The 27,846-nt window shown below is 32.1% G+C and overlaps 2 protein-coding genes and 2 pseudogenes across 2 annotated transcripts; all 4 read right to left on the reverse strand.

The window, feature by feature from the left end:
- Window positions 1-1,166: 1,166 nt before the first annotated feature.
- LOC120149578 lies at window positions 1,167-6,191 on the reverse strand (annotated as a pseudogene).
- On the reverse strand, window positions 3,374-4,962 carry LOC120149579 (NHP2-like protein 1). Its single transcript, XM_039162313.1, has 5 exons — window positions 4,876-4,962; window positions 4,681-4,801; window positions 4,479-4,582; window positions 3,735-3,866; window positions 3,374-3,647 (listed from the first exon to the last, which is right to left on the reverse strand). The coding sequence occupies exons 1-5, from the start codon at window positions 4,876-4,878 to the stop codon at window positions 3,621-3,623; spliced, it is 387 nt and encodes a 128-aa protein (XP_039018244.1). The 5' UTR covers window positions 4,879-4,962; the 3' UTR covers window positions 3,374-3,620.
- A 1,094-nt stretch (window positions 6,192-7,285) lies between the features above and the next one.
- On the reverse strand, window positions 7,286-11,141 carry LOC120149751 (DEAD-box ATP-dependent RNA helicase 52C-like). The gene is made up of 7 exons (XM_039162462.1): window positions 11,089-11,141; window positions 10,110-10,923; window positions 9,916-9,999; window positions 9,510-9,752; window positions 8,922-9,092; window positions 8,614-8,727; window positions 7,286-7,957 (listed from the first exon to the last, which is right to left on the reverse strand). Exons 1-7 carry the CDS (start codon window positions 11,139-11,141, stop codon window positions 7,391-7,393), a joined length of 2,046 nt encoding a protein of 681 aa, XP_039018393.1. The 3' UTR covers window positions 7,286-7,390.
- Window positions 11,142-18,771: 7,630 nt separating this feature from the next.
- LOC120149752 lies at window positions 18,772-24,434 on the reverse strand (annotated as a pseudogene).
- Between the last annotated feature and the right edge of the window lie 3,412 nt (window positions 24,435-27,846).

The raw sequence follows: 27,846 nt of genomic DNA on the forward strand, positions 1-27,846 counted from the left end.
TACAATATAATTGATATCTCATCATGTAGAAGCCAATCACATTTCTTATTGATATGTTGAGTTAATAGTTTTATTTAAATATTTTTTCAACTTACCTCATGCATAATAATTATTTTTGCGTTATTTTTATATGCGTCAAATAATGTTTAAAGATTTGAAGATATTGATCTTATAATACTTAGATACTATTTTTGGACCAACTAAAATGTAGTGCTTCTAGACTAACAAAGATATAGTGATTATAAACCAACTAATATTTGATACTTCAGAGACTAATGGTTTCTTTTTTCTTTTTCTTTTTTTGAAGGAAAATATATTTATTCATACTTTGATATTTTTTCAATTATTGGGGTACTAAATAATTTTATTCATATTAAATTTCTTTAAGATCTTTTTAGTATGTGTCCATTTATAGACAAAAAATAATTATAATTTTATTATAAATAAGTAAAATTTTAAAAAATATATTAACATTTTAGATTCTTATTTTCTAATTTTTAGATCCACCAATGGTAAGATATAATTCGCTGTAGATCACATCATCGAATGTTTCTAAAGTCCACTTGCATTTTAAGTGCCGTCATTGCTTGGACCCTTTATGCTACATAAATTAGGTTTTTTCGATAAATTTGATTTGAAAAAAATAAACTTTTGGGAATTTTTTTAAAACACTTTTAAGGATAAAATATTTATTTGGGCATCAATCATAAGAAAATTTATGTTTTATTCTTTTAGTGTTTGTAAATCATTAATTTATTAAAGAAAATAACATGATTTGAAATAATAAAAAATAAATATTTAAAATTTAATCATTTGTAAATTTGATCTTAATCTAATAAATTTAATTTTATCTCAATATTTCAAAACCTAATCAAATTACCTCATGCTTTGATTATTCTCCTTCATAATTTATCCTTGTTTTCTAGAAAAGATGAGCAATCATCATCTTCAATTTTTGAACATTATCTGGAGTTAATATCATGGACGGCCATTGGAGTAGATTAGAAATTCTTTCGATTAGGTTTGAAATTTCATAAGTTTTAAGATGAACTTATAAAAATCTAAATTGTTGATTCAAAAAATAGAGAAAAATAAGAGAGTTAAAGAAATAGAGTTTTGATTTAAGAATCAAATCGTAGAACCTTTCATTAAAATATCAGCTTTTACATGTAGATTTTGCCGAGAAAGAAAACCACAGTAAGCCCTACATCTTGCCTAATTTTATAATTAATTCGGTAAACACAAGCAGTCTAAGCTCTTTCACCTCTAATCCTCCTAGCAAGCTGGATATCCTTAGGCATGATCGTAACCCTCTTGGCATGGATAGCACACAGATTAGTATCCTCAAACAATCCAACGAGATATGCTTCAGCCGCTTCTTGAAGGGCAGCGACGGCGCTGCTTTGGAACCTCAGATCGGTCTTGAAATCTTGAGCAATTTCCCTCACCAGCCTCTGGAAAGGAAGCTTCCTAATCAACAATTCGGTGCTCTTCTAGTACTTGCGGATTTCTCTCAAAGCCACGGTTCCTGGCCTGAAACGGTGAGGCTTCTTCACTCCGCCGGTTGCCGGAGCTGACTTACGAGCGGCCTTTGTGGCTAGCTGCTTCCTCGGAGCCTTTCCCCCGGTTGATTTCCTGGCTGTTTGCTTTGTACGAGCCATTGATAGAATAACTTGGCGATGAATAAAGCGTGTTTGGCTCTCGGGAAAAAGCGTTAATTTTGATGAGAAAGTTTTGGAGGAAACGGAATGATTTTCGGTTATATAAGGTGGGGAGCAGCGGGAACAAATGAAATTTTAAATATTGTGTTTTGTACCAAAGATTTTAAATAGGTGAATCTGAACCGTAAACTAATTGGTGTTATGGACGGCTGACGTTTCGTTAAATGCGTGATCCTTGTTAGATGAGAAATGACCAATAAGATTCCTTCTTCTAAGCGGTCTTGTTTTGGTTCCTTTCGTTGAGGAGTGTAAGATACGATCTAGGCCATCCATTGACTAAATCGTAGATGACAGTCCGTGGGATGTTTAACCAACCAATGGAATTCACCCGTCACCTTTACTAGAATTTTCATTTTTCTAATTAATTTTTTAGCTGGTAGATCAATATTGTGATCTCTCGTTAGTGTCTTCAATAACAAATTTAAGATTTATTTCAATCATTCATTCATAAATCATTAAGGAATAAATATATTTAGTCGGTTGATTAAACTATTATTTTTAGGTCATGGGTATTCTTTATAGCCCCTCCCAAATATTTTGGTATAATAACATTCTAGGTACTATTTAGTTTATATACAAAGGCTTAATATAAAAAAAAAGGTTCAAACTATATTGTTTTTCTCGAAGAAGTGCTCAAACGTTTTTGTCAATCAATTTAGGTACCTAACTTTCTAAAAGCTATCATTTTAGGTGCATCGATCTTAACGACCGTTAAAAAAACATGTTAAGTGGCACATATCGTGTTCAGGTAATTTTGAAAAATTTAAATTAAAAAAACAACTTTAAAAAATATTATTATATTTAGAAAATAAACCGAATTGCGCATTCAGCTCAGTTGGTAGAGCGCAAGGCTTTTAGCCTTGTGGTCGTGGGATTGAGTCCCACGGTGGGCAATTCATAATTCGGAGGTCTCCCACTGAAGCTGCTCTCAACCTGACGTTGGGGGCATCCTGCTATCCTACCTCCCCCTTATCCTATTACATATGGGAATAAGGGTCAACTAATTTTTTAGAAAATAAACCCTAATTTTGACTCCTATCTTAGTGTTTGAACATGTATTATATGATTGATTTGATGTTATTATGGATTGTTTGAATGCGTAATTGCAACATATATATGATGATTGAATATGTTACTATTTTGGATTGTCTAACTGCATGGCTGCGTATAGGATATATTTTATGTAAAGATCTCCTTTTTTACTTACGTAATAACATAGCATGCATACCTTTTATTTTCACTTAACAATAAATAAGGTCATATAGATGCAGAGAGAAGACGAACTTGTACAATTATAAAGGGACACGACAACAAATTTTCAATAAATAAAATATTTAAAATATATAATAATTAAAAAAATTAAGACAAATTTTAACGAGATGTATTTATTTAGACTTTTGAGCTAGATTGCTTGTATTTACGCTTACCTTAAAAAGCAGATTAACCAAAGCTTTTTGATTAGAACTTTGAAACCTCGTATAAGTTTACACATTTGTTTGAACATTTACTCCAACACAAAAACCTTAGCTTTATATCATTTAGTTAAAGCAACTATTTTAGTCGAACTGATTAATTAAACAATAAATCTAAAACCCAAAATTAATTCATTCGATTAAATAAAAAATACGGAACTGTAACACCAACGGAACATATTCAACAAGTTCTGAGTAAAACAAGATTGATAACATCGTTCATACTAAGTTGAGCTGAACATCAATTCCAGATTAATCTTTTTCCTTGGTTCATAAGAAAACATAATAGAACACAACAAATGCATTTTTTTTAAAGGTCAAACACTAAAAAACCGATGGTGGCACGACTTCATCAGTCAAAGCCTCTAAAGAACAACCACCACATTCCAAGAGGCCTATCACACCGAATTCGAGTAACATAATATCTTTAGATTAGGAGCTTTTCGATGGCATCCTGCATTTCACAAACAAACAACATAAGCGAATGCAAAATCCATGAGTCCTATAATGTTAATGGAACCTTTCAGAAAGTAAAATATACCTTGAGCTGTTGTATTTGCGATTTCAATTGGCTTCCTTCATTTGTTGTGACAGAGCAGGCGATTACGGGTCTTGTTACCCCACATGATCGACCAAGTGCTTGCTTTGAGGGAACAAATACATACGGAACATTCTGCAAATGTTTGAATTCGGAGATTGTTATTGTGTTGCTGTAATCACGGTAAACTTTCAACAACCGCAGTAGAAAATAGAAATGTTTTAGAAATTGATCCCAGACATTTTTGCTCCATGGAATGATGCCAAGGGGTTGTACTTGAAAGATTGCTTCCATAATAAACTTCACATTGAGCTATGAACCATCAAGAATTCATAACTCAAGAACAGAAAACATGTCGGAAAAAAAGCAGAAAGTGTTGTAAAAGAGCATAGTCTTCCTAAATCAAGAAAATGTAAAACAACAACAACAACAATTGAATAGCTACATATTTGAAGGAAAAATTAGGAATATTAACAAAAGAGCATAGTGTTATGAGGAACAAAACATTAAACAACCATTAGCATATCAACCCTAAACCTGAACAAGGGTAGCCTATAACTAATAAAAAACGAAAAAGGATTCAACATGCTAAGAATCCTCTGTTAACATATATCTTTATGCACAATGTGAGTGTAAAAAACAAGCCTTTAGCTACGTTATATTCTCATGTGACGGAACAAATTACAGACAAACAAACTCCATACATGCAGGAGAAAATACCATAAAGAAATCCCACAAACTAAATACCTTATCTTCAGCAAGCAAAGGGAGATGCAACAGAATCTCAAGGGGCTCAGTATCGGCAGCCATGACAACAAACTCCGATATACCTCTGTTTAAGGTCTTAGTTGCTAAGTCCCAACAAAATGAAGAAAATCCATATCAGAAACAAGTAGAAAAACCATAAAAGAAAGAAAAAAAATGAAAAATGGGTATTGACCACCCAAACCTTCGTTTGCTCCCTTTTTGAGCTGCTTGTAGTTAGCAGCTTGTTGAACAAGATCCAAAATCGTGGTCGTTAATTGAGCATCGGCTAACGGGTAGGCTTTGGGATTCACTGGTTCTCCCATCTGCAAAAGGGGGGTAAAAACATTATGAGTCGGTTGCAAAGAATATACAGAGAGGGAGAGACAGAGAGAAGTACCATTTTGGTGTAGAATGAGGCTTGCGAAGTGGGAGAAGAGGCTAGGGTTTTTGTAGGGAGGGATAATAAAATTTAGGGTTTAAGAGAATATTACAGCGGATTATTTATATTGGGTTGTATCCACATTTTCGGCCTAACCTAATTTGCATTGGGATCTATCCAAATCAAGCCGAAGCCCAGATTAAACTAAAATCCAGTCTTCCAAAATTAAGCAATCATTTTTCAATTAAAATAAGCATAATGTTGAAATCAGTCACCAATGTTTTACTAAAATGCTTATTTTTTTTTTAGTATTTTTGTCTCAACATTTTATTATAGGGAAAAAAATTCCCTAACATGATAGAATAGTCACTTAAGGTAAAAATGCCCCTATTTTAGAGCAGTAATCACGTGTTAACTAGCACGAACCAAGTGATTTCCGTGGTAAATGAATTGTTTATATTCCTAAAGACTCGGTTTCGAGCACCATATATGTTAGGGGTGTGAGCGTTCAATGTCAAGAGGTTAAGAGTTATATTTGAACATATATTATCTTATACTTACCCCAGATTAATAAAAAATCATGTGTTAACTATTGTATTCCATCAATAGAAGAGGATTATTGTCCTAAAATAAAACGTTAGAAAAAAAATACTAAAAAAACATATATTCAAAATTACTATTTTTATAATCGTTGAGGGGTAATTTTAAACTGACTTAATACAAAAATAAATGCATAAGTTATGCCTCGAAAAACGTTTTAGTGCTTGAAGAGTTTTATTTGCTAAAAATAGATACCTAATGTTTTCTCCGTTACCATTTAAGTGATCGGGCATTAACGCCATTAAAAATCTTTGTTAATTGACATATGTTATGTTTTTGTAATTTTTGAGAATTTTTATTTAAAAAAAATTAATTTTTTTTAAATCTTATAAAACCCCAAAGCTTTTAAAACTTTAATTTTAATCTCTTTACCACCGCTAGTCACCACCAACGCCGTCAATCGGCCGAACACCCAATGACGTATGACCGGACAACCACCCACGACGAAAACCCTCATATTTTTGCAAACGATCAAACAACAAATCTCCCTAAATCTATAAATTCCTAAACATAAATCATTCAAAAACCTAAAATGAAATATTTCATTTACACCATTTTTGGGTGTTCGATCGGTTGTAAAAGTATAGGGATTTTGGTCGTGGATGGCTGGCCGGTCACACGTCGTTGAGTATTTGACTGATTAACGGCGTTGGTGGCAGTGGGTGGTGGCAACGGGATTAAAATTAACATTTTAAAAGTTTTGAGTTTTTTTTAAGATTTGAAAAAAATAAGTTTTTTTTAAATATATTTATATTTTAAATATAAATTCTCAAAATTACCATAACGTGATATATGTCACTTAACGGAGACTTTTAACGGCAGTTAACGTCTGGACACCTAAAATGGTAACGAAAAAAACATTAAGCACATATTTTTAACGAATAATTCTTTAGACACTAAAACGATTTTCGAGACATAATTTAAGCAATTATTTCAGTATTGAGCCTTTTAAATTAAATGCTCAAAACTCTACGATAACAAACTCATTTTGGGCACTAAAACTGTTAAATCTGACTATTTATATTAAGATTAACATACATATGCTTCTTTTAAAAAGAGAATTTATTATTAAAATAATAATTTTAAAAAATCCATTAATTAGTCGAGTAATTAAAGATGTTGGTATATTTTATGTGGATTTCAACTTTGATATTGATCTTGGGAATATAATACCTTTTATTTAATTAAATCATAATAATAATTCTAAAGTCGGTACCATTGATGTTACTATAATATAGGAATGTATTCTGTTTAGTTTTTTGATAAAATATATATCAAATGATACTGTCTAATTTTTTTTTAAATGAAACTAAATTGAATAACATAAAAATTGAAATTTTCGGTTTGATTTGATTATTCAATTTTACTGTGTTTAACTATTTACTATTTTTAAAACTCAACATCCAAATAAAGCAAGGTGAGCACATAACTTCAAATTCATAAAAAAAAATATTAGTTTTAGGATCTTATTTATTTAGATTTATTGTATAACAAATTCAAAATGAATTTGATTTAGATCATTATTTTATTTTATTTTGGTTTGAATTAGAAAAAAAAAATTTGTATGAAAATAATTAAAATCAAACCAAACTGTAAAGTCAAATGTCTAAATTGAACCATAAAATAAAATAAAAAACTCAAACCAAATTAAACCGCATAATTTATATTTTGGAACTGAGCCTGAGAAATATATGATATACAAAGATAGCATAGCAGCAATCAAAATCAGCTTCTCCATTAAACAAAGCCCAAAAGGTTGTGACTGCCAAAATCTCAAAACACAGCAAATTTACCACATCACAATACACGGACACTGAAATATGTAAAATATCCACAAAACCCAATAAAACTAGATATATCAAATGCATTTCTTATGCCAATATACCATGTTTAATATCAAATGAAGCCATGAAAATGGAGGAGTGATGCAACTCTAGTCCCACCCGCTGGCAACGATCGATCCGTAACCATATGGAGCAGCAGCAGCATTGTGGTTCATGTCACTCGCAACCAAATAATCGTCATCACCGCTGCCAAGTAAAGTCGGAGCATCGACACTAACAGCATCGTAATGACCATCAATGGCAGGAACACCATAAATATCATTGTATGTGCTTGAAGATGCAATATCTTCTCGTAAGTCATAACCGCCAAAATCAACTCCACCGCGTCTAACCCAACCGCCACCACCACTAGCAGAGTAATTCTCAGCATGTTGAACTAACCAAGTTGGGGCTTCCTGGTTAGATTCCTTCATTACTTCAGCCAATGACTTTGCAAGATTGAAGTTCTTGTCACTGAAGAAAGCGGTAGCCAGGCCACATTTTCCGGCACGGCCAGTTCGACCTATCCGGTGCACGTAATCAACAATGTTTTTTGGCATGTCAAAGTTAATAACATGTGCAACATGAGGTATATCAAGTCCTCGTGAAGCAACATCTGTGGCGACTAGTATTGGAGTAGCACCACTTTTAAAGGATCTCAGAGCTTGCTCTCTCTCCTACAAATTTGCATAAAAGGCGATACCAAAGAAATAGATCAGAACAAGCTATTTGTATCATTCCTACTCCTGATTTTCTTAAAATACCTGTGTCCAATCCATATCCGAACATGAATATAGAGATATCAGCCTGGAAAGACGCTAGATATATGGAAAAATTTATAAATAGTAAACAGAATTACTCATACTGGGGCATACATGTATCTAACACACGCCCAAGTTAAAGTAACTAGAAATCGAGGTATAAATTATCATATGATGACCAAAATTACTTCTCCCATAATTGATTCTTCTGCCTCAAGATGCAAACTATATTATCAACACCAAGAGGATTCAGGGACGGAAGCAGAATTTTATGTTACGGAGGTGAACTTTTAAAAATCTAGGTATGGCGAACTTATAAAATTATAAGGGATGAAAACAGATTATCAACAGAAAATACACACACACAAAAAAAGATATCTATAATATATGATAATTTGAAATTTTTCGGAGACAATTCCCCCTCAATCCATCCTTAAGACTTGGAGCATTACCTTTTCCAACTAAGATGACTGTTAATTCCATGAACTTGACATCAGTAACATATTACGTTTAGGCATTTTATGATGGCAATATCAAGACTAATAAAGTGCAAATTATGGTATATAGCTAACCATTTGCACTTTGTCACCATGCATTGCAATTGCTGAAAAACCATTCCTTGACAACCAGCGTTCCAACTCATCTGCACGTCTCTTCGTCTCCACAAAAACTAGAGTTAAAGCATGCTGCAAAACATTAAATAGAATCTCTTTATCAGCATGTTTATAGGAATCCAGTGATGGCATAGCTATAAGCCTGAATAAGGATATCCACTGGGACCCCATCTATACCAGTGAGGTTCTCATGATAATGACATGTAACTTTGTATAACTACACTGCAAAATAGAACACCAATTAAATTGGAAGATGCTAATTGTACCTTACTATGGGGCGTTCCATTGGACCTTTGAGAACGGAGGAGACTCAAAAGATGGTTTCTTTTGTCCATCTCTTGAACTAGTTCCACTCTTTGGACAATCAAATCAGTGCTTGAACCAACCCTTCCAACAGCCAGAAATACATAGTCCGAAAGGAAATCCGAAGCAAATCTCTGCATAATAAAATTAAGGAGTTTAAAGGAAACCAAAAAGAACATTGAAATGTGGTTTACATTAACATAAAAAATATAGGAATTAGACTAAAGCAAAGTAATTAGACTGTGTGTGTGTGTGTGTGTCAAACGCAGGTATTATCAAATTTTCTCAAGATTTTCACATATCTGAAAGGAAAGGATCACATCTCCATTCCAACATCAAGATATGCACCAAACATGGATATTTCGAGATTATCACGTATCATATATTCAATCTTTTTCAAGATTTCAATGTACAAGGAAGGAAGGTCTTCAAGGACCATATCTCCATGCTCACATCCAGATATCCATCGAACACTGTACTTGCCATTGCTCAATTCTGAAAGATAGTGTTGAGATATTAGCTAACAAAGGATAATGGAATAGGATTGAAACCTGAATCTCATCTGGAAATGTGGCACTGAAAAGCATTGTCTGCCTTGTTCCAGGAGGAGGCATGTCCATTTGCTCAACAATCCTGCGAATCTGAGGCTCAAAACCCATATCCAACATTCGATCTGCCTCATCCAGAGCCAAATACTTTATCATTTTAAGAGAAACTTTTGCTCTCTCAATCATATCCACCAACCGTCCGGGAGTAGCAACTAAGATGTCAACACCTCTTTCTAAGCGGCGCAACTGAAAGAAAATATACACATAAACACACATCAAATACCCATGATTTCTGGATATGGGTTAGACAATTTAATGTCAAAAACCCGAACGCTTACAATAATAATAAGATTTTGAATGAAGCATGTACTTTCAGGTCATAGCTAATGAGTTGAACCCGGTGAAGTACCTGGTTATAAATAGACGTGCCTCCATAAGCAACAGCGATTTGAACCCGAGTCATATAAGCAAACTTCTTCGCCTCTTCGTATATCTATAATCACCATTAACAACCCAAATCAAACAATAATAGAATGATATAATATAATATAACATTTCACCAACTCCAAGAGAACAAGAGCAAAAGCAAAAAGCAAGGGTCACCTGACAAGACAACTCTCTGGTAGGAGCCAAAATAAGGGCAAGAGGACACGCCACCGCATTTCCTCCACCACCACCATGGCGAGCTACTAGCAATGTGTTCTTTAAAACCCCAGAAATAATGGGAAAACAGAAGGCGGCCGTTTTGCCCGACCCGGTTTGAGCGCAAGCCATCAAATCACGACCGGCAACCGCTATGGGAATGGCGTGGCGTTGGATTGGAGTTGGCTTAATATAGTTGCACCTCCTTATGTTTAGCTTTAAACCATCCCCCAAATCGATCTCAGCAAAGGTCTTCACCGGCGGCGGTACGTTGTCGCCGCTTGCTTGTACCGGAATGTCCTCATAAGCTTGTACCGGAATGTCCTCATAAGCTTGTAGATTGTTGGTTACGTATGCTTCTTCCAATGTATCATCAACAATTTCCAGCTCGTCGAACTTTTCATCTTCCCAGTTTGGGTTCCGGCGAGCGGTGAACCAGGGTCCACGGCCGCGGCCTCTACCGCGGGTGGATTGAACAGGTTGTGGTGAGTAGAAACGTGAGCGAGTTAACTCGGGGGCACCGGTATCAAGAAAGGCATCATTGCCATTTTGAGGTGATCTCATATGTCGAGGTAGGTACCGGGGTCTAGTTGGGCGAGTTGGTTTCCTAGTTGACTCAGAGAACATATTTTTTTTCTTTAACTTTTTATCTTCCAACTGTAAGCTTGAAAGAAACAAACCCCAAGCGAAGAAAGAAAGAAAGAAAGAAGGATCAAAGAAAATCAATACACTGGGAATATAATGAAACGAAAAGGGTTTTCTGGATTTGAGGAGTCTTTGACAGAAGAAAAAAAAAAGACGAAGAGACTTATAGTAGAAGGAATATTAAAAAGGGTAAACTACTCCAATGGTCATTAATGTTTGAGTAATTTTTTTACTACCGATATTTTAAAAGTTACAAATCGATCATTAACGTTATCGTTTGTTACAAATTAGTTACTCGTCGTAAACAGGCGCGGAAAACACACGTGGTCTGTTATCAGCAGTTAACATGCTTTCTTAGATGGTATAATTACACAAATAGTCCATATTTATTTATATATTCTTTCAATTTGATTCTAGTTTTAATAAATTAAAATATATTTATTTTTATTCTTATAAATAATGATATATTTAAAAAAAAGGAAATAAAAAATTTAAAATTAGTTATAAAACAAAAAACATAACGTTTTTTATTATTAGGGTAAACTAATAAAAACAAAAAAAAATTAACACTTTTTTAAATAAAATTAACATTTTTTCCTCAAATTTTTTTTAATAAATACTAATATTAAAATCTTGTTTGTGAATAAAAAAATTTCACTCGGTGCATAAAATTTTTTAAAATTAATTTTATTAAGTCTTTCATTTTCTGAGCAATCATATAATTTAATTTGTCATTAAATATTTTAAATTAAATTTTATTACAACATAAATTATAAATTTAATTATTATTATTTATATGATGAAAAATTAATAAGCACATAGGTCGTGAGATTGTTTAGGGAATGGACCGAACTGCATCCGAAGTGACTCGTGATGATATTATTGGTGAATATTCCGAGAGCTTTGTAGATTGGGTAACTAATAGAGATTTTATTCTTTCGATAATCGTCAAGTCGAACTAGTTCGTTATAGATTCGTGATAGAATTCATTTCAACCACAAGAAGAAATAATCCATCCGAATGATAGATTCGAGATAATAAAAAATAAATCTGCTGAATGTTTGGCTTTTGCCCGAGGAAAAGTAAAATTTTTAGCTCGTGTTATATCCGATGATACGACCTTATTTACTTTAATCACGATGAATTCATTAGGTGGTGTAAATTGGTGCCTATATTAGAATTTTATATTTTCAGACCACTTCAAGTAATATTAAATTAAAATTATGGATAAAAATTTATTTGGAAATTAAGTTTATTTTCTTGAATCATGGATGAGGGAGGGCTTCAAAAATTTACTTGGTGCCGATGATATCATCACGAGTCACTTGGGATGCAATTTGGTCCATTCCCTAAATAATTTCACGACCTATGTGCTTATTAATTTTTCATCACGTTAATTTTTCATCATATTAATATTAATATTATTATTATTATTATTTTCTTTTTATATCATCACGTTAATTAAAACTAGGATCAAATTAATTTAATAAGATTTTTGATTTGGATAGGAACAACCCTAAATCTAAAAATTGAAAATCTCATCAAATTTCAAAATTCAAAGTAGCCAAACTAAAGAGAATCGAGGTTTAATTATCGGACATCAACTGAAAATGGAGAACGAGAAATAGAACTTTCAGTGATTTAGGAACTATTTGTAATCATTTAAAAGCTGGGGAGCGAGGAGATAGTGTTTAAGTGAGATTTTTTAACTTCATTTGGTTTTTTAGATTTAGGGATACAAAATTATTATTAAAAGATTTATGTTGTGATAAAATTTAATTTAAAATATTTAATGACAAATTAAATTATAAGACTATTAAAAAAATGAAAAATTTAATAAAATTAATTTTAAAAAATTTTATGCACCGAGTGAATTTTGTTTCCACAAACAAGATTTTTAATATTAGTATTTATTTAAAAAAAGTAAAAAAAAAAGTTTGGGAAGAAAAAATGTTAATTTTATTAAAAAAAGTTAATTTTTTTTGTTTTTATTAGTTTACCCTAACATTAAAAAAACGTTAATTTTTTTTGTTTCTATAACTAATTTTAAAATTTTGATTTCATTTTAAAAAAATATCATTATTTATAAGAATTAAAAATAAATATATTTTAATTTATTAAAACTATGATCAAATTGAAATAATTTATAAATAACATAGACTATTTGTGTAATTATATCATTTAGGTAAGTCTGTTAAATGATGTTAACAGGCCACGTATGTTTTCCGTCACACTTGTTAACGATGAGTGACCAATTTATAACAAACGATAACATTAGTGACCGATTTATAACTTTTGAAACATCATTGGTGAAAATAAAAACTTACCTAAATATTAGTGACCATTGAAATAGTTTATCATATTAAAAAAAGAATATGAGAGTTGTTCCTGACTAACGTCTTTGGGAAGGAAACAAGTCAGGGAACAACTATCATATTCTTGTTTTTTCTTTTTTTCTTTTGAGTTCGCTCAACCAAAATTTTATATTTTATTTTTAGCTCTTTATGTTATTTAAAAAATAATTTACTCAGATTCAAAGATTAAAAATTTGTGTTATCCTTTTAGAAAGTATTTTAATTTTTATTCCTTTCTTCAAAAAACTTGTACAACTATTCAAGTTTAGGTTGAAATTTCCTTACAACAATAAATAAAAAAATTCAAGTAATTCAATGAAAATAATTAATTATTATTTTTTGGGCGAACTATGCGAATAGTCCCCTTTGTTTTTTGTCTGACCAACTTTGGTCACTAATTTAAAAATTAAGGGGAAACGGTCCCTAATATTATTGATCCGTTCAATTTTAGTCCCTAACGTTATCGATATGTTCGATTTTATTCCCTCGGTCATTAACTCCCGTTCGATTTTAATCTCTCGACCATGTTAGGGACTTAAACAAAAGGGGGTTAACCGAAATTAATAGCAAAGTTACTTATACCGAACTGACCAATAATGTGAGGTACCATTTATTTTTAATTTTTAAATTGGTGATCAAAGTCGGAAAGACCCTAAACAAAAGGGACTATTCTCATAGTTTACCCTATTTTTTTCCATTACTATTTCTTGAAATGCATAAAAAGACTCATCAGAACATTAACAACATGTTAACTCTCGTTATGAATAGTGAAAAATACATTTTGGGTTACAAAAATGTTCTTAAATCTCTCATAAACTCTAAAGGTATTGTTCATTGTTAATTTTAAATATTCCTAAAACTTTTAGTTCTTTGATCAGATGAAAAATGATTATTTATTTTGTTTTATTGTTTTAGATTATGAACTGAAATTGAATAAATGTCCTTTTATTTTTCTAGGTCATAATTTCGATTGATTCTTTATTTTAATAAAATAATTATTATTATCCACAAATTTAATTTATTAATATTATATCAGTTTTTCCATTAAACAAGAAGATATTATATTTTTTTGGGTTAATATCAATATTTGAACCTACACAAAATAAGATAACATGAGATTTTTTATCTTTCCACCAATTAATAAATCTCATTCCTACTTCAGTCTGAAATTATATAAAAAATAACATTATTATAGTTAGTTCGAATTATAAAATAAGAGGAGAGATCACTAATTCTTAATTTGTATTCTTGTTGACCAAGTTGAATCTAGGTAAGTCTATCAATGAAGAATGATTTTCAAGACCCCCACTAGATGTTGAAGCATTAGTTATCATAGGGAGAACATTAATTTTTTTCTTCTTTTTGTTCTCCTATTTTATCTGAGTTTTACCCTGATTAATTGGTTCCCATAGTATTAGTTCTTAATTTATATTCTTGTTGACCAAGATGAATCGTGGTAAGTCTATCAATGAAGATTGGTTTTCAAGACCCCCACCAGATGTTGAAGCATTAGTTATGAGAGAGGAGAACATTAAATTTTTTTTCTTTCTGTTCTAGTTTCTCTGAGTTTTACCCTAATTAATCCGGTTCCCATAGTATTAGTTCTTAATTTGTATTCTTGTTGACCAATATGAATCGTGGTAAGTCTATCAATGAAGATTGGTTTTCAAGACTCTCACCAGATGTTGAAGCATTAGTTATCAGAGAGGATAACATTATTTTTTTTTCTTTCTGTTCTCCTAGTTTCTCTAAGTTTTTCCCTAATTAATCCGGTTCCCATAGTATTAGTTCTTAATTTGTATTCTTGTTCATTATTAAACAAAACAAAACAAAATAGAATCGACTTTTTCTTTTAGTTAAGCCTTTGATTCCCCAACCCTAGTAAATAATTTCATTCACTTGGTTATTTCCACCGTTGATAGAGAAAGCTTAGAATTCAAGCAAAATTCCAACTGCATGTTTAATTTAAGAAGAGATTTAGAGGGTTCGTTTCCTGCATAGTTAAGTTTTATTACCAAGCAAGGTAAAAGAATTTCATAAACCCTAAACTATTATTTTGTTCATATATGAGTTTTGATTCTTAAGTATTAATGAGTTTTAATCAATTAACTATATTTTTTAATATTAGTAATTTTATAAAAGATTTATCAAATTAATAGAAGATTAAAATATCGATAGTTAATTTTTTTTAAATAAAATAAAAATAATGTTAAAAAGTTACTCAAAAGTTGAGTGTGGGTAGGGTATTGAACGAGTCGATCGCGAGTTGGACAGTACTTGACTTGTGGTCGTTAAAATATTTTGTTGTTTGACTTGATCGTTGCTCGTTAAATTTTTGCTCAACTCGTGCTCGTTAAAAAAATTGTTATTCGTTAAGCTCACAAAAAATTACCTTGTTTTAACTATAGGTAAAATCTACCGATACTATATAGAGCTTAATATAAACCTAAATTAACAAATTTAACCAAAAAATTACCAAAAGAATGTACAAAACAATTTCAAATTTTAAAATTTAGAGTGACAATTCCCAAATACACCAAACTAGTAAATTAGTAAATTAATAGATTAGTAAAATAGTAGTAATTTACCATATTTCTTATTATCTATTAGTAATTATTATTTAGATTTTTAATGGAATATTTTTTAATATAATTACTAAAACTTTATAAAAAAAATAACAAATTGCTCACAAACTTACCGAATCGAGTCGAACCTTGTTCGAATTAACTCATTAAGATCTCGAGTTGAGTTAGTCTAAATCGAGTATTGATCGAGTTTTGACTAAGTCGAATTCGAACAACTTACAAGCTGCTCAACTCATTAAGTACTCTTAAGTGTGAGTATTAGATATGTTTAAACACTAGTTGTATATTTTTATTGATCACTATAATGTTATGTTACCCAATATTTAAGTACGAGAGTTGGATAACAATATCTATAAATATCTATATGATATAAGAATCTTCTTCCTTTTTTCCAAAGTTTTTCTATGTATTTCGCAGTACACTTGGGGAGTCATATTGTTTACAAACGTTTTGTTATGCACTGGTTACAAATAATTTAAGAAGAATAAAGAGTTGGAAATGTTACTTATAAGCTTCAAATTCATATTGTAAAGTAGAATGTAAATTGAAAATGATAGTATTCCTAATGGCTAATGTCCAAAGAAGAAAACCTCGTATGCAAGTGCTACTTCCACAGCAACTTCATTCTACTTTGGTTCCTAATTTTGGTGTTGCCGAGTTCTTTGACATGCGCAGCACAGTTGCGGTCAACTCCGACGATTGTAGTCCCGAGTTTCAAGAGATTCTGCAAAGATCCTGCAGCCACCACTTTTTCCCCCTTTCTGATTTAAGAGTAGAAGTGACTAATGATATCCCTTCCCCACTTTAAAATGAATTTTTTTTTATCTGATTTAAGCTTAAATTAGATTTAAAATTTATCTTTGATTTTATTTTTGATGTTTAAAGTTTAGTTCAAAAAACAATACATGAATGACTGCACTTAATATTGTTAAAATTTGATTAATTATTGTCGTACTAGTGGGGTTTGAACCCTCAAATCTTTTCCTTGATGAAAAAGGAGAAACTAAAGTCTATCAAAGGAATTAAATGCAGTTTCTTTCATTAATGCAAGTTCACAAGGTACATTTAGGGATGGAAATGGTTTGGATAGTGTCTGTTTTCGGTTTTTGGTTAATCAAATTCGATCGGAAAAATATATATAATCCATCTTATCTAAACCCAACTCAACCTTTTGAAATACAATCTGAACCTGATTCGACCCGACTGAAATAATGTATTTATTAAATATATTATTTTTATTCAATAAAAAAATAAATTTAATTGAAAAAAGTATATAGAGGGCATTATTGCAATTATATCTAAATATGAAGGTAAAATTATATGTTTTCTTGGGTCGAATATTTTTCATCCTAAACTCAAACCCGACCCGAACACACCCTCTAAAAAACCCGACTCGATCGGGTCAGGTCATATCAAAACCCATCGAATTCGAGTATCATGCATATCCCTAAATACATTCCTCAAAGGAATGCAATCTATCCACGTTTGGTAAAGTGGTCACCACCACCGACGGGATGATGTAAATTAAATGCTAACGGTGCACAAAATCCTTCAAATGAAATGATAATGCGTGATGGAGTAATTCAATATGAAAACGACCAACAGATACAAGGTTTTGCGAAGACCATCGATGTATGCTCGACTATGAATGCCGAGTTGTGGAGAGTCTATAAGGGGCTCAAGTTAAGTTAGCAAGGGATATTAATTTGCGGGAGATGTACATTGAAACATACTGTAATGATGTATGGCTCTTATTAAAACAAGGAACTAACATGGATCAAATATCACTCATGGTATCACACTTCATTGATATGCTTGAGTGTGATTGGAGTTTACAGTTTTCCTACGTCCCTCGTGAAGCGAATAGAGTAACCAATGCACTGGCAAAACTGGCTTGGGATACCCTTTGGTTTTAGGAAATTCGTACTGTTAGAAGTATAACAATTCGAAATGATAAAAAAATAAGAAAAAAAAAGATCAAAAATAAATTGAGGCCTGAAGCTGCATAGTTTCCTTAAGATAAATTTTCGATCACCCTTTGGAGCTCAAGATCTTTGGTTGTCTATCTCTCGTGATACAACAACTATATGATTAACGTACAATATTACAATTGTATGAGATCACAAACTATACCATTACCTTTATCTATCATTGGAAAACTAGAGGAAGAGAAAAAAAATTCAAACTATTTCAAATTCTTAAATTCTGAATTGTATTTAACATAGAAGGTTAGCACAGTAGTTATAGAGGATTCTCATAGGTGATTTACTAAAGATTATTCTTTTTTTATATTAAAATTTAAAGAGATAATATCTTTTAATTTGAAATATTCAAAAAGATATAGTTATCTTTTAATATTCAAATTTAAAGAAATAATAAATATATTTTAAATTAAAATATTCAAAATGATATAATTAGTCTATTAATAATCACATTTAAAAATATAATAAATGTATTTTAATTTAAAATATTAAAAGGATATGAATTTAATTTAAGGGTAAATTATAAAAATCAGCATTCAACTTTTTTCTTATTCCTGTTTTGGTCACTCAACTTTAAAAATTTTCAATTTAATAATTGAACTTTATATATTAATTTTTTTTGGTAATTCATTATTTTACTAACAGTGTACTGCCATGGCCTTTTAAGTTAATATTTTCTCACTTGTTGACTTTTCAACTTTCTATTTTTGACATTTTTTTTTCATTTCTTTTCTTCATTGATGTGTTGAATGTTGAAGATGTGATAGGTAAACATCTGAATCTGGTTTAGAGTGTTGAAACTCATCTACGGTGGTCGGAGGCTGCCAATCCGACATCACTAGCACTATCATAGTAATTTGTATTGCTAATATTTTGTATGGCGATAAAGAACCACATATTGAATTAAGTTCTTTAGTTAAAATTGGTACATGGAAGTATGACCCCATCCCACCAGTATAAGATATGTGTCATCAACTCACCATCTCCAACTCGTTTATGGTCTTGAACTAAGAAATAACCTCTACAAACAAAAAAAACGCCCTTTACAAGCATCGAATCAAGGGCTTCGCATGCCTCTTTTCACACCAAAAGATATTGGCTTATTGAACAGTGGGTTTCCCCGAAGAAGCTCAACCTCTTTGGATTTTAACTGTTCTTTTTGCTCTAGTTTTTCCTCACATAGTTTCTCTTCAGCCTTCTCTTTTCATGTAACACCCTCAGACTGATATGGGTAACCCGATCCGATCTGGAGTATCACATTAGGGCCACCGGACTGTAAAAATCTCAAAAAATTTAAAACTTTTGTCAAAACATGTAACTAATAAAATGATTTACCAGTATGCAGAAATAAAATAGATTTTCAGACTCGTATATAAAACAAAAAAAAAATTACATGCCTCCTAATGACATGTATCATACTCTGCAAACAACGCCGAAAGATCTCCCTTACTGATGTCGATAGATGCACTGGTACGATTCTTTTAACCTGAAAAGGTGAGTAACAGAGTGAGCTTTGGAAAGCTCAGTAATACAAAACAACCAGATGATGCTGAAGAACGTGCAAATACAGATAAATATATATTTCCTTATTGGTTCAGATATCAACATATTTTTAGGATGAGCTGAGATCTCATTGATATCACATGTAGTAACATATAATATTCAGTTCAGATGGAAATATTTCAGATGTCTAAGTTCAGGAGATCAGAATAGGTTATCTAGTGTGTTCCCGTAAAACCAGTGAAAAGATAGAGATAAAATATTTCAGTAAAATCGGTTTATATAATATGTTTTAAAAAACATGAACACTACCCCTATCCGTCAATTCCAAAATGTGTAGGTTCCCCAGAATCATACACCCACCGTCAAGTCCAGTAAGGCCCTGAGCACACAACCGAGGAGCCGGTAAGTAAGGTCATGAGCACACAGCCGAGGAGCCTCCAGGTATACTTCCTCCAACATTACCCCCAAATAAAACATGTTCCGTCCGTAAACGGATATATCAAAAATCAAAACATAATCCAGGTCAAGTATCATATCAAAATACAGGTCAAGTATCCGATCAGAATCCAGGTCAAGTATCCGATTAGAATCCAGGCCAGGTATTATAATAGAAATCAAATCGAAAATCAGGTAAAATATCCAGGTGATTAGGGAACACACCATAGTTTACAGAAATTATTTAGAGGTACTGGATAATCTTAGCAGGCAGAGAAATATGAATCTTCAGTATACCGATAGAATATTGAAATTTAGAATCACTATTGGAAGAGTTCAATAACTGACAGAATCATCAATTATTCAGAATGAGACTTGAGCTGAAAATGAAGAAATGAAGGTTCATCACATTTACAGTCTATTTCGATTAATCTGATTATCGAACAACTCCAGATGAATAACTCCCAGAACTAATACTTATCAACTTGTCAATTCATTACCCTTCCAGGGTATTTACTCTTTAGTACCAAATATTCTTATCCATATATCATCTTCTGAGTCATCACTGAACAGATCTTAAGGAGACAAATAGATATTCTAATGGTCTTTATTTCATTTCCATGTTTCAACTATACCAGGAAATGCCGATGTACTTGATTTATGGTTCATAACCATAGGAATGATACATCACGTAAGTTTATCCGAGTTTTCAGGCTTATTCCAATCTCTTACTTAATCCTTAGTCCTTGAGGTTACCTAGTTCATTTAGCAGTCAAGTCTATTCCAGTTACTTCGAAATTTTCCAGAGTAATTCCGGACGTTTCTGAATTTCAGATACATATTGTACTTCCGTTCCGTTCAGTTCGATCTTCGTGGTTGATTTGTCGAACAAATATCCAATTCTTAGTACTAAATGCAATCTAGAGTTGAGTTGAGATGGATACTTTCAAAATTATCATCGAGCTAAACTTGAGTATACGAACACGCATTCAAGTAATATCTATGCAATTCAGGTACTGACATATCATTAAGGTTGATCAACTCACTTAAGTTGTGTTCCATAACTTTTAAGGGTAGTCCAAAACCTATGCTTATTTGGATTCCTTAATTAATCCAAGACATTTACTTAGTATAGGCCATAAGGGTATTTTGTTCATTTTGGTGTTTAGTTGTATTCCAATCATTACAGAGCTCAAGGATATCCCATCATTCCTGAGCTTGGTGATATTCTTGGGTCATTTTCATTACAGGGGTATTTTGGTAATTTTACAGATCTAGTGTATTTCAATATTTTCTTTCCGTCCGATCTTATTATTTAATCCAAACTTATCATTTACTTCAGTCATTTCTAACAATTCTAAGAAAAGAGCACCATCTATAAAAATATTCTGCATGTACTTACTCAATTCGGTAATTTCCAGGTTAAAAGTCTTTTCAAATGTTACTAACGAGTTATCAGGAATTTTCCATACAAAGGTAGGATCTCAACAATCAAATCAGTAATTTATCGGTTTAAATACAAATCCTCAAAATACTTTCTCATTCAGGGTCAACTCGGACTATTTTTATCTCTCAGGGGCATTTTCGTAATTTCTTAACCAGATAATTTTGATATTAACTCTTAACGAAAAGAATTATAATTTAGAGATCCTATGGTTAACTGCTTTACCGAACATTCTCTTATCTTGAAATGATTCCTTAACAGACTTCTAGTATCTTGCACAAACCCTCTTGGGGTTAAACCCAATTATCCAAATCTTCTAGGCAAACTAGCATTTCTTATACACATCTGTAGTTTTATCATATCAACAAGTCTTTTCAGAGTTATTAATCAACTTCTAGAGATAATTCTTATCATTTTACAATATAGGGGTATTTTCGTAATTTAACTAATCAAAATATTCTCATAATTTATCATCCAAGTACCTTTAATGAGATAAATTATAATCTATATATCAATGGTTGATTCCTTTATCATTTAATTCCAGAACTTAAAATTTAATTCCAATTGTCCTCCAATTCTTATAATAGTCATCTAAGCCATATTCAGTTACCTACTTTCTACCGCATTCATATCGAGTGTAGAACTTCATTAATTACACATATGAGACCAAACATTTTCATTCATGCATTTACCCATACCAACATGTCCTATAAAGCATAAAGAGGTAGTAATGTATTACCTCAATTTTCGTGCCATACTGATCGGCCATTAAATTCCATTCAAACGCCCTCGATCTTGAAATCATCTTCCAAAAATTCCTCAGATACATAACAATAATCATTTCATCAAAAACAGGCCTTAATTTCGAAAAATAGATCAAATCATGTGATTAATAAGTGAAAACCAACTTAGCGGGTTCGAATTTAGTGAAACAGACCGCAAAAACGAATTCAGGACGTCGAAAAACGTCAAGATAGGTATACATGGTCAAAGTCAAAGGTCGTTCAACGCCTGGTCAACGCATGTCAACAGTCGACCGTTTTACACAAATATCACTCTAACATAAATTAATTACAAAATTATCCACCTTCTAAAAATATTTACAAAACTAACACTTAAATTTTACACAAATATCACCATAACAGAAATTAATTACAAAATTAACACTCCTACGCGTAGTGGTGACCCGTGAAGAGTGATACAGTGTCGGAAAATTCTCGGAAAAATTCCTAATAATTATTTTAAGGCATTTTGAGACACTTACCGAGCTCGGTTCACAATTTTGAACGGCGGAGAGCTCGATTTTGAAACATCGAAAAGTTTGATTTTCTCACCCTCCACGCGTCGGCGACGACGGAGAAACGAAGAACACCAGTGGACTCGGAACGATGCAAGGAACACGATGGTGCGGGAGGTGTTGAAAACGGATAGCCGGATCGACGTGAATCGACGAAAAACCAACGGAAATCGAGTTAAAATCGATGATACTACCAACTAAAATTAACGATGAACGACGATGATTCATAACGAAATGTTTGAAGGGTTTTGTTCTTCGGTCAAAACCGAACTTGATGGTGGTTTTCGGTTCGTCAATCGGAGGTCGGACAAAGAGTATATCGGAGTTGAAAGGAGGGTTGATGGAGGAGGAAAACTGAGAAAATATCTGGAAACTGCGTACGGGGAAGGGGTTTATATTTTCTCCTAAAAAATGGTCAAATCATGAGTTTAGCCATTGAATTTCATGCACTTCTTAAAATGATTTACCAACTTTGAAATTTTACCATTTAATCCACCATTTCTTTCAAAATACCAATTAAATTCACCATTTTATAATTTCTTAAATTTAGTTCCTAAATTTGGGTGTTACAATTCTCCCCTCCTTAAAAGAATTCATCCTCGAAATTCATTCATATCACATAATTACAAAAATGAAACTTCCATCAGTTCTTCTATATCTTCAAGTAGCTTTTATAGAAATACGAATCCTCCACTAATCCTTAACCAGTTGAGCATTCATTGTTATCAAAATTCTTCCTCATTTCAATAAATATTCAAAACAACTTTATCCTTGTGAAATCAATTCAATATTGGTTACGAGAATAGGCTCATAGAGCAGCAACATATCTCAATTTCATTTCCGGAGTCGGGTCAAAATTTCTCAGATGAATAACTCTCACATGGCTCGTAAGGTACTTTACAGAATTTAGAAACACGTTACTCGTATTTCTTTTTACAAAGTAGAGCCTTAACGGATTAAAACTTCGGTTTGCTCATTACAGATAGGGACTTAACTTTAGAGTTCCGGCTCAGATAAGTACGATTGTAGTCTAGGGGCATGTACTGATTAGACATCTTTTTTGAAAATTCGATCGGCCGATCTATCTTGAAAATTTTGACTCAACCATAGCTCTGATACCACTAAATGTAACCCTCCATGTGTTGGTGACGACGGAGAAACGGAGAACACCAGTGGACTCGGAACGATGCAAGGAACACGATGGTGCGGGAGGTGTCGAAAACGGATAGCCGGATCGACGTGAATCGACAAAAAACCAACGAAAATCGAGTTAAAATCGATGATACTACCAACTAAAATTAACGACGAACGACGACGATTCATAACGAAAGGTTTGAGGGGTTTTGTTTTTTGGTCAACAACGAACACGATGGTGATTTCGGTTCGTCGATCGAAGGTCGGACGACGAGTAGATCGGAGTTGAAAGGAGGGTTGATGGGGGAGGAAAACTGGGAAACAATATGGAAACTGTGCACGGGGAAGGGATTTATATTTTCTCCTAAAGAAAAATGGTCAAATCATGAGTTTAGCCACTGAATTTCCTACACTTCTTAAAATGGTCTGCCAAATTGTGAAATTTTACAATTTAATCCACCGTTTATTTCAAAATACCAATTAAATTCACCATTTTATAATTTCTTAAATTTAGTCCCTAAATTTGGGTGTTACATTTCATTTTGTTTCAAGCTTATCCATAAGAGCTTCTCCCTCATCCTCATCCTCATCCTCATCCTCATCCTCATCTTCATCATCGACACTTTCATCTTCATCGTTGACTTCCCCGTCATAATCTTCAATGTCAACTATGCATGGAACAATTCGATCTTCAATCTCCCATTTTGCCCATTCTAAAAGAATATAAATGGTTCCTTCTCTTATGATCTCCATCATCATTATAGGACTTCTCCTTTGATGAGAAATGCCTTCGTTCACGCTCTTCAAGATCATCAATGAGGTTTCTCTTATGGAACACTTCCTCGGTGTCATGCCCATCATTTCTAGGATTTAGAGTAGTATGTGCCGCAAGATCCCTAGATGAAATTTACGTCGTAATCAGATTTTATTTACAAAGATAAGTTCAACTGAACTTTTTTTATAATGAAATTTGTGAAACTCGGGAGACAAATCATAAAGTGAATGATCTGTTGTGGCCATATCAGAACAGTAAAAACGATGAACTGATGATCGATCTAAAATGTAACGAGTACAACGAAAATCAAATCTCTATTGTTGAGATAAAAAAACGTGAAGGCAACAACTAGCAACGAACGAGGCAAAGGCATCAGAAACAGGAACTGAGAAAAACAACGATCAACGAAATCTAAGGATCAACGGCACCGTTGAAACAAAGAAACGAACAGAATCGAAGGCGAATATGGGAAATGAAGGTTTCAACATGTACAAGAAAAATGTGAGTTAAGATAACATAAATGAAGTTTTTTTTTCATGATTATATAAAAAAAGGAAGTTTAGAGAATTGACTGGTTTAGAGAAGTTTGATCTTTATAGGATGTAGATTTGAGGGAAAGAAGGGAAGTGAAGAGAATTGTTTGTTTTCGCATTGTTGGTTGTACTGGATCTTAGTCAGATCTCCTCTAGTCATTCTCATTGTAGCCAGATCTCCCTTGCTTGAGAAATCTGGACCCTACCATTTCTGTTTCGTCTCAAGATCTAAAGCAAGAGACGTAAAATCAGCAATAGTAGCAGTAACAACCCACGAACCCCTCCAAACTCACCACCCACAATTCATATTGGTAAAACACCAACACTCCAACCTACAAGACAAATTCAGGATTCAAGCCATGGAGCATTAGGTTATTACTTGTGAAGTGCAAATATGTTCCGTTTTTAAGTGTAAGTGAGAAGAAAGTTGAGTGATGATTTTTGTACTTTACCCTTAATGTAATTATTAAGTCCATCAATAAATTACCTCACTTTTTCTAACATTCCACCACATGAATGAAGTTGATGATTTTATCAAAATATTTTGACTTGATGTAGTGATAGTAAGGAACCTTCCTTGTGATAATATATTTACTTTACTGGCTAATTAGTAAATGTGATGTCCTTGAACTATTTTTTCGTTCCTGTAAACGATAATATACTTCACACAACAACATCTCTAACAAGAATATTAGTTCTCATGGGTATGTTCATATAACCATGAACATTGTCTGCAAAAGTTAATTATGCTCAATAGTCTCTATGAAGTGGTTCCACTTCGTTCTCATAGGTAATCTATGTTGCTCGGCTCACCAAAGCACACAATGAATATTAAAAACTTTGCATGGCCTATATCACTTTCATCACTTATTATATCATATATATATATATATATATATATATATATATATAATCTAACCGTTTATGATCATCAATAAACCTCCAATTTCATTATAAAATTCACCTAATTTTTTTTGTTTGAATGTTTAGATTAAATCCCTAAGAATCTCTAAAAACTACAAAATCACTTTAAAATGTTGAAAAATTTTAGTGGTTTAGGGTACTTTTAGTTTTTTTTCTTGTTTGAATGATGTAGGGTTTTTTTCTTGAACCAACCTAACTGTAGTATCCAGCTGGAATTATGAGAATTTGTCCATGGTTAAGGAGTTTATATAGAAGGCTAACATTGTTAGTGGTTTATCATTGCCGTGAAAGAATGATTTTGATACTTGGGAGCAAATTAGTTATCTTTCAGTATAATCTTCCATTGCAATATACATAAAAAGTATGCTATCGATGCACTGCAGATGCCTTTACTTGGGCCCAGCAGCAATGCTGTGGTCTTGAATCTAATTGGCTTTACTGATGGCCGATGGTGAAGTTCCTCTTAGCTATTGGGTTCCTGTTCTTACAATGTCAGCCTTGTAAGGATGATGCCTGTAGCTGTTCTACAATCTAAATTTATAAGCTTGATCGAACTATTGATGTGCGAGTAAAGGAAGCTTTGACTACAAACGACCAAGATAATTATAAGCTTCTTCTCGCGATAGAAATCGCCTTGATAGATAACATGTTTCCCATTGTGATTTTTTCATTTCCTCTTTCTTTATAAGTTTTTATTTTCTTGAAGTTTGAGTCTCGATTTTCTTTATAAACTCATTTAGTTACCTATCAAGGCTATCTTTAATGACATAGAAAAGTTTATAATTATTTTGATCGTTTGTACTTAAATGAATTAATCCATTAAACCTGAGTTTGTTACCTTCTAAGCCTGATTTAAATGAAAATTGAATCGAAGTTCATAAAATTAAAGATATCTTAAACAAATATTATACATTAGTCAAACAATATCACACAATCATATTATAGATCGTATAAAGGTATTTCTATTAAAAAAATTAACCAATTTCAGACTAATATCATAATTAGGAGCCAAATTATATTTTTTTCAAAAATTTAAAGATTAAAATGTAAATATTTAAAAATTAAGAAATTAACCTATAAAGTTCATCCAACTCAAATTTATTGAATATTTATCTCAAATATACATTCAATCATGTTATTACAATATTATAGGACTAGATTATCTATCATACATCATTCGAGGACTAATTATACAAATTGTACAAATTGGACAACTGGTATCGATATCATTGAATAAGTATTGATACCTATTTATACAGTACCGATATTTAATCATTGGTATTGATACTCATTAACAATTAAGAATACCAAATATTATTTTGGTTTTGATATCAAGGGTTTGTATCGATACCAAAATTAGACACGTAAACATTCGAATTCATTTAAAATTCTGCAAATTACACAATATTTACAACCATGCTCAAAATCTCATACCATTTAGCCAAGTAAGCAACATGTAACCTTTCACTCTTACCATTCAAGCCTTGTTTAAACTTAAGCATATGTTATCCACATTATAGCTTCATGATTACTCTTTTGAGAGTTATCATTTGCATCTTATTTGAATGTCCTTAAGCACATTGAGTATAATTTATATATTATTAATTAGGTTTTTAATAAGTTGTGTTATATTGCTTGAATTAAGAATGGAAGACTAATTTTTTTGAGACCGTTGTGTTATGACATCAAGAAAATACATAAACGCTGAAGTAATAAGTGAAAACAACAATGCTGAAGCAATGAGAGCAACGAGGGTTAATGCTGAAGCAATGAGAGCAACGAGGGTTACTCCGATTGTTTTTCAAGGTTGAAACATCAGTAAATTTACGACGACTTTTCAAATATTGTTTTTCAAGGTTGAAACATCAGTAAATTTACCACGACTTTTCAAATGGGATTTGGGATATTCTAGGTCAAGATGTCTTTTTAAAAATGATGGGTTGTTAAGTTAATTATCTTTATAACATATCTTGAAACGCTTCAATTGAACGGAAAAAACTCAAGATATGTTCATTTTGTAGAAATAACACACGTACAAATTTTTATACGAGATTGATACGTGATTTTTTATATATTACAAAATTTTA

The sequence above is a fragment of the Hibiscus syriacus genome, unplaced genomic scaffold (assembly GCF_006381635.1).
Source record: "Hibiscus syriacus cultivar Baekdansim isolate YM2019G1 unplaced genomic scaffold, ASM638163v2 tig00111008_pilon, whole genome shotgun sequence".
Taxonomy (NCBI): Eukaryota; Viridiplantae; Streptophyta; class Magnoliopsida; order Malvales; family Malvaceae; genus Hibiscus; species Hibiscus syriacus.

Excerpts from the sequence above, each read along its gene's own strand:
- LOC120149579 (XM_039162313.1), bottom strand. Across the intron at positions 4,583-4,680 it reads CAAAAAGGGAGCAAACGAAG|CAACTAAGACCTTAAACAGA; the intron begins GTTTGGGTGGTC and ends GTTGGGACTTAG. Across the intron at positions 3,867-4,478 it reads CTTTGCTTGCTGAAGATAAG|AATGTTCCGTATGTATTTGT; the intron begins GTATTTAGTTTG and ends AAACATTTGCAG.
- LOC120149751 (XM_039162462.1), bottom strand. The coding sequence starts at position 11,141 with ATGTTAACTGCTGATAACAGACCACGTGTGTTTTCCGCGCCTGTTTAC. Across the intron at positions 9,093-9,509 it reads CATTTCCAGATGAGATTCAG|AGATTTGCTTCGGATTTCCT; the intron begins GTTTCAATCCTA and ends TTTATTATGCAG. Across the intron at positions 8,728-8,921 it reads ATGGAACGCCCCATAGTAAG|CATGCTTTAACTCTAGTTTT; the intron begins GTACAATTAGCA and ends AATGTTTTGCAG.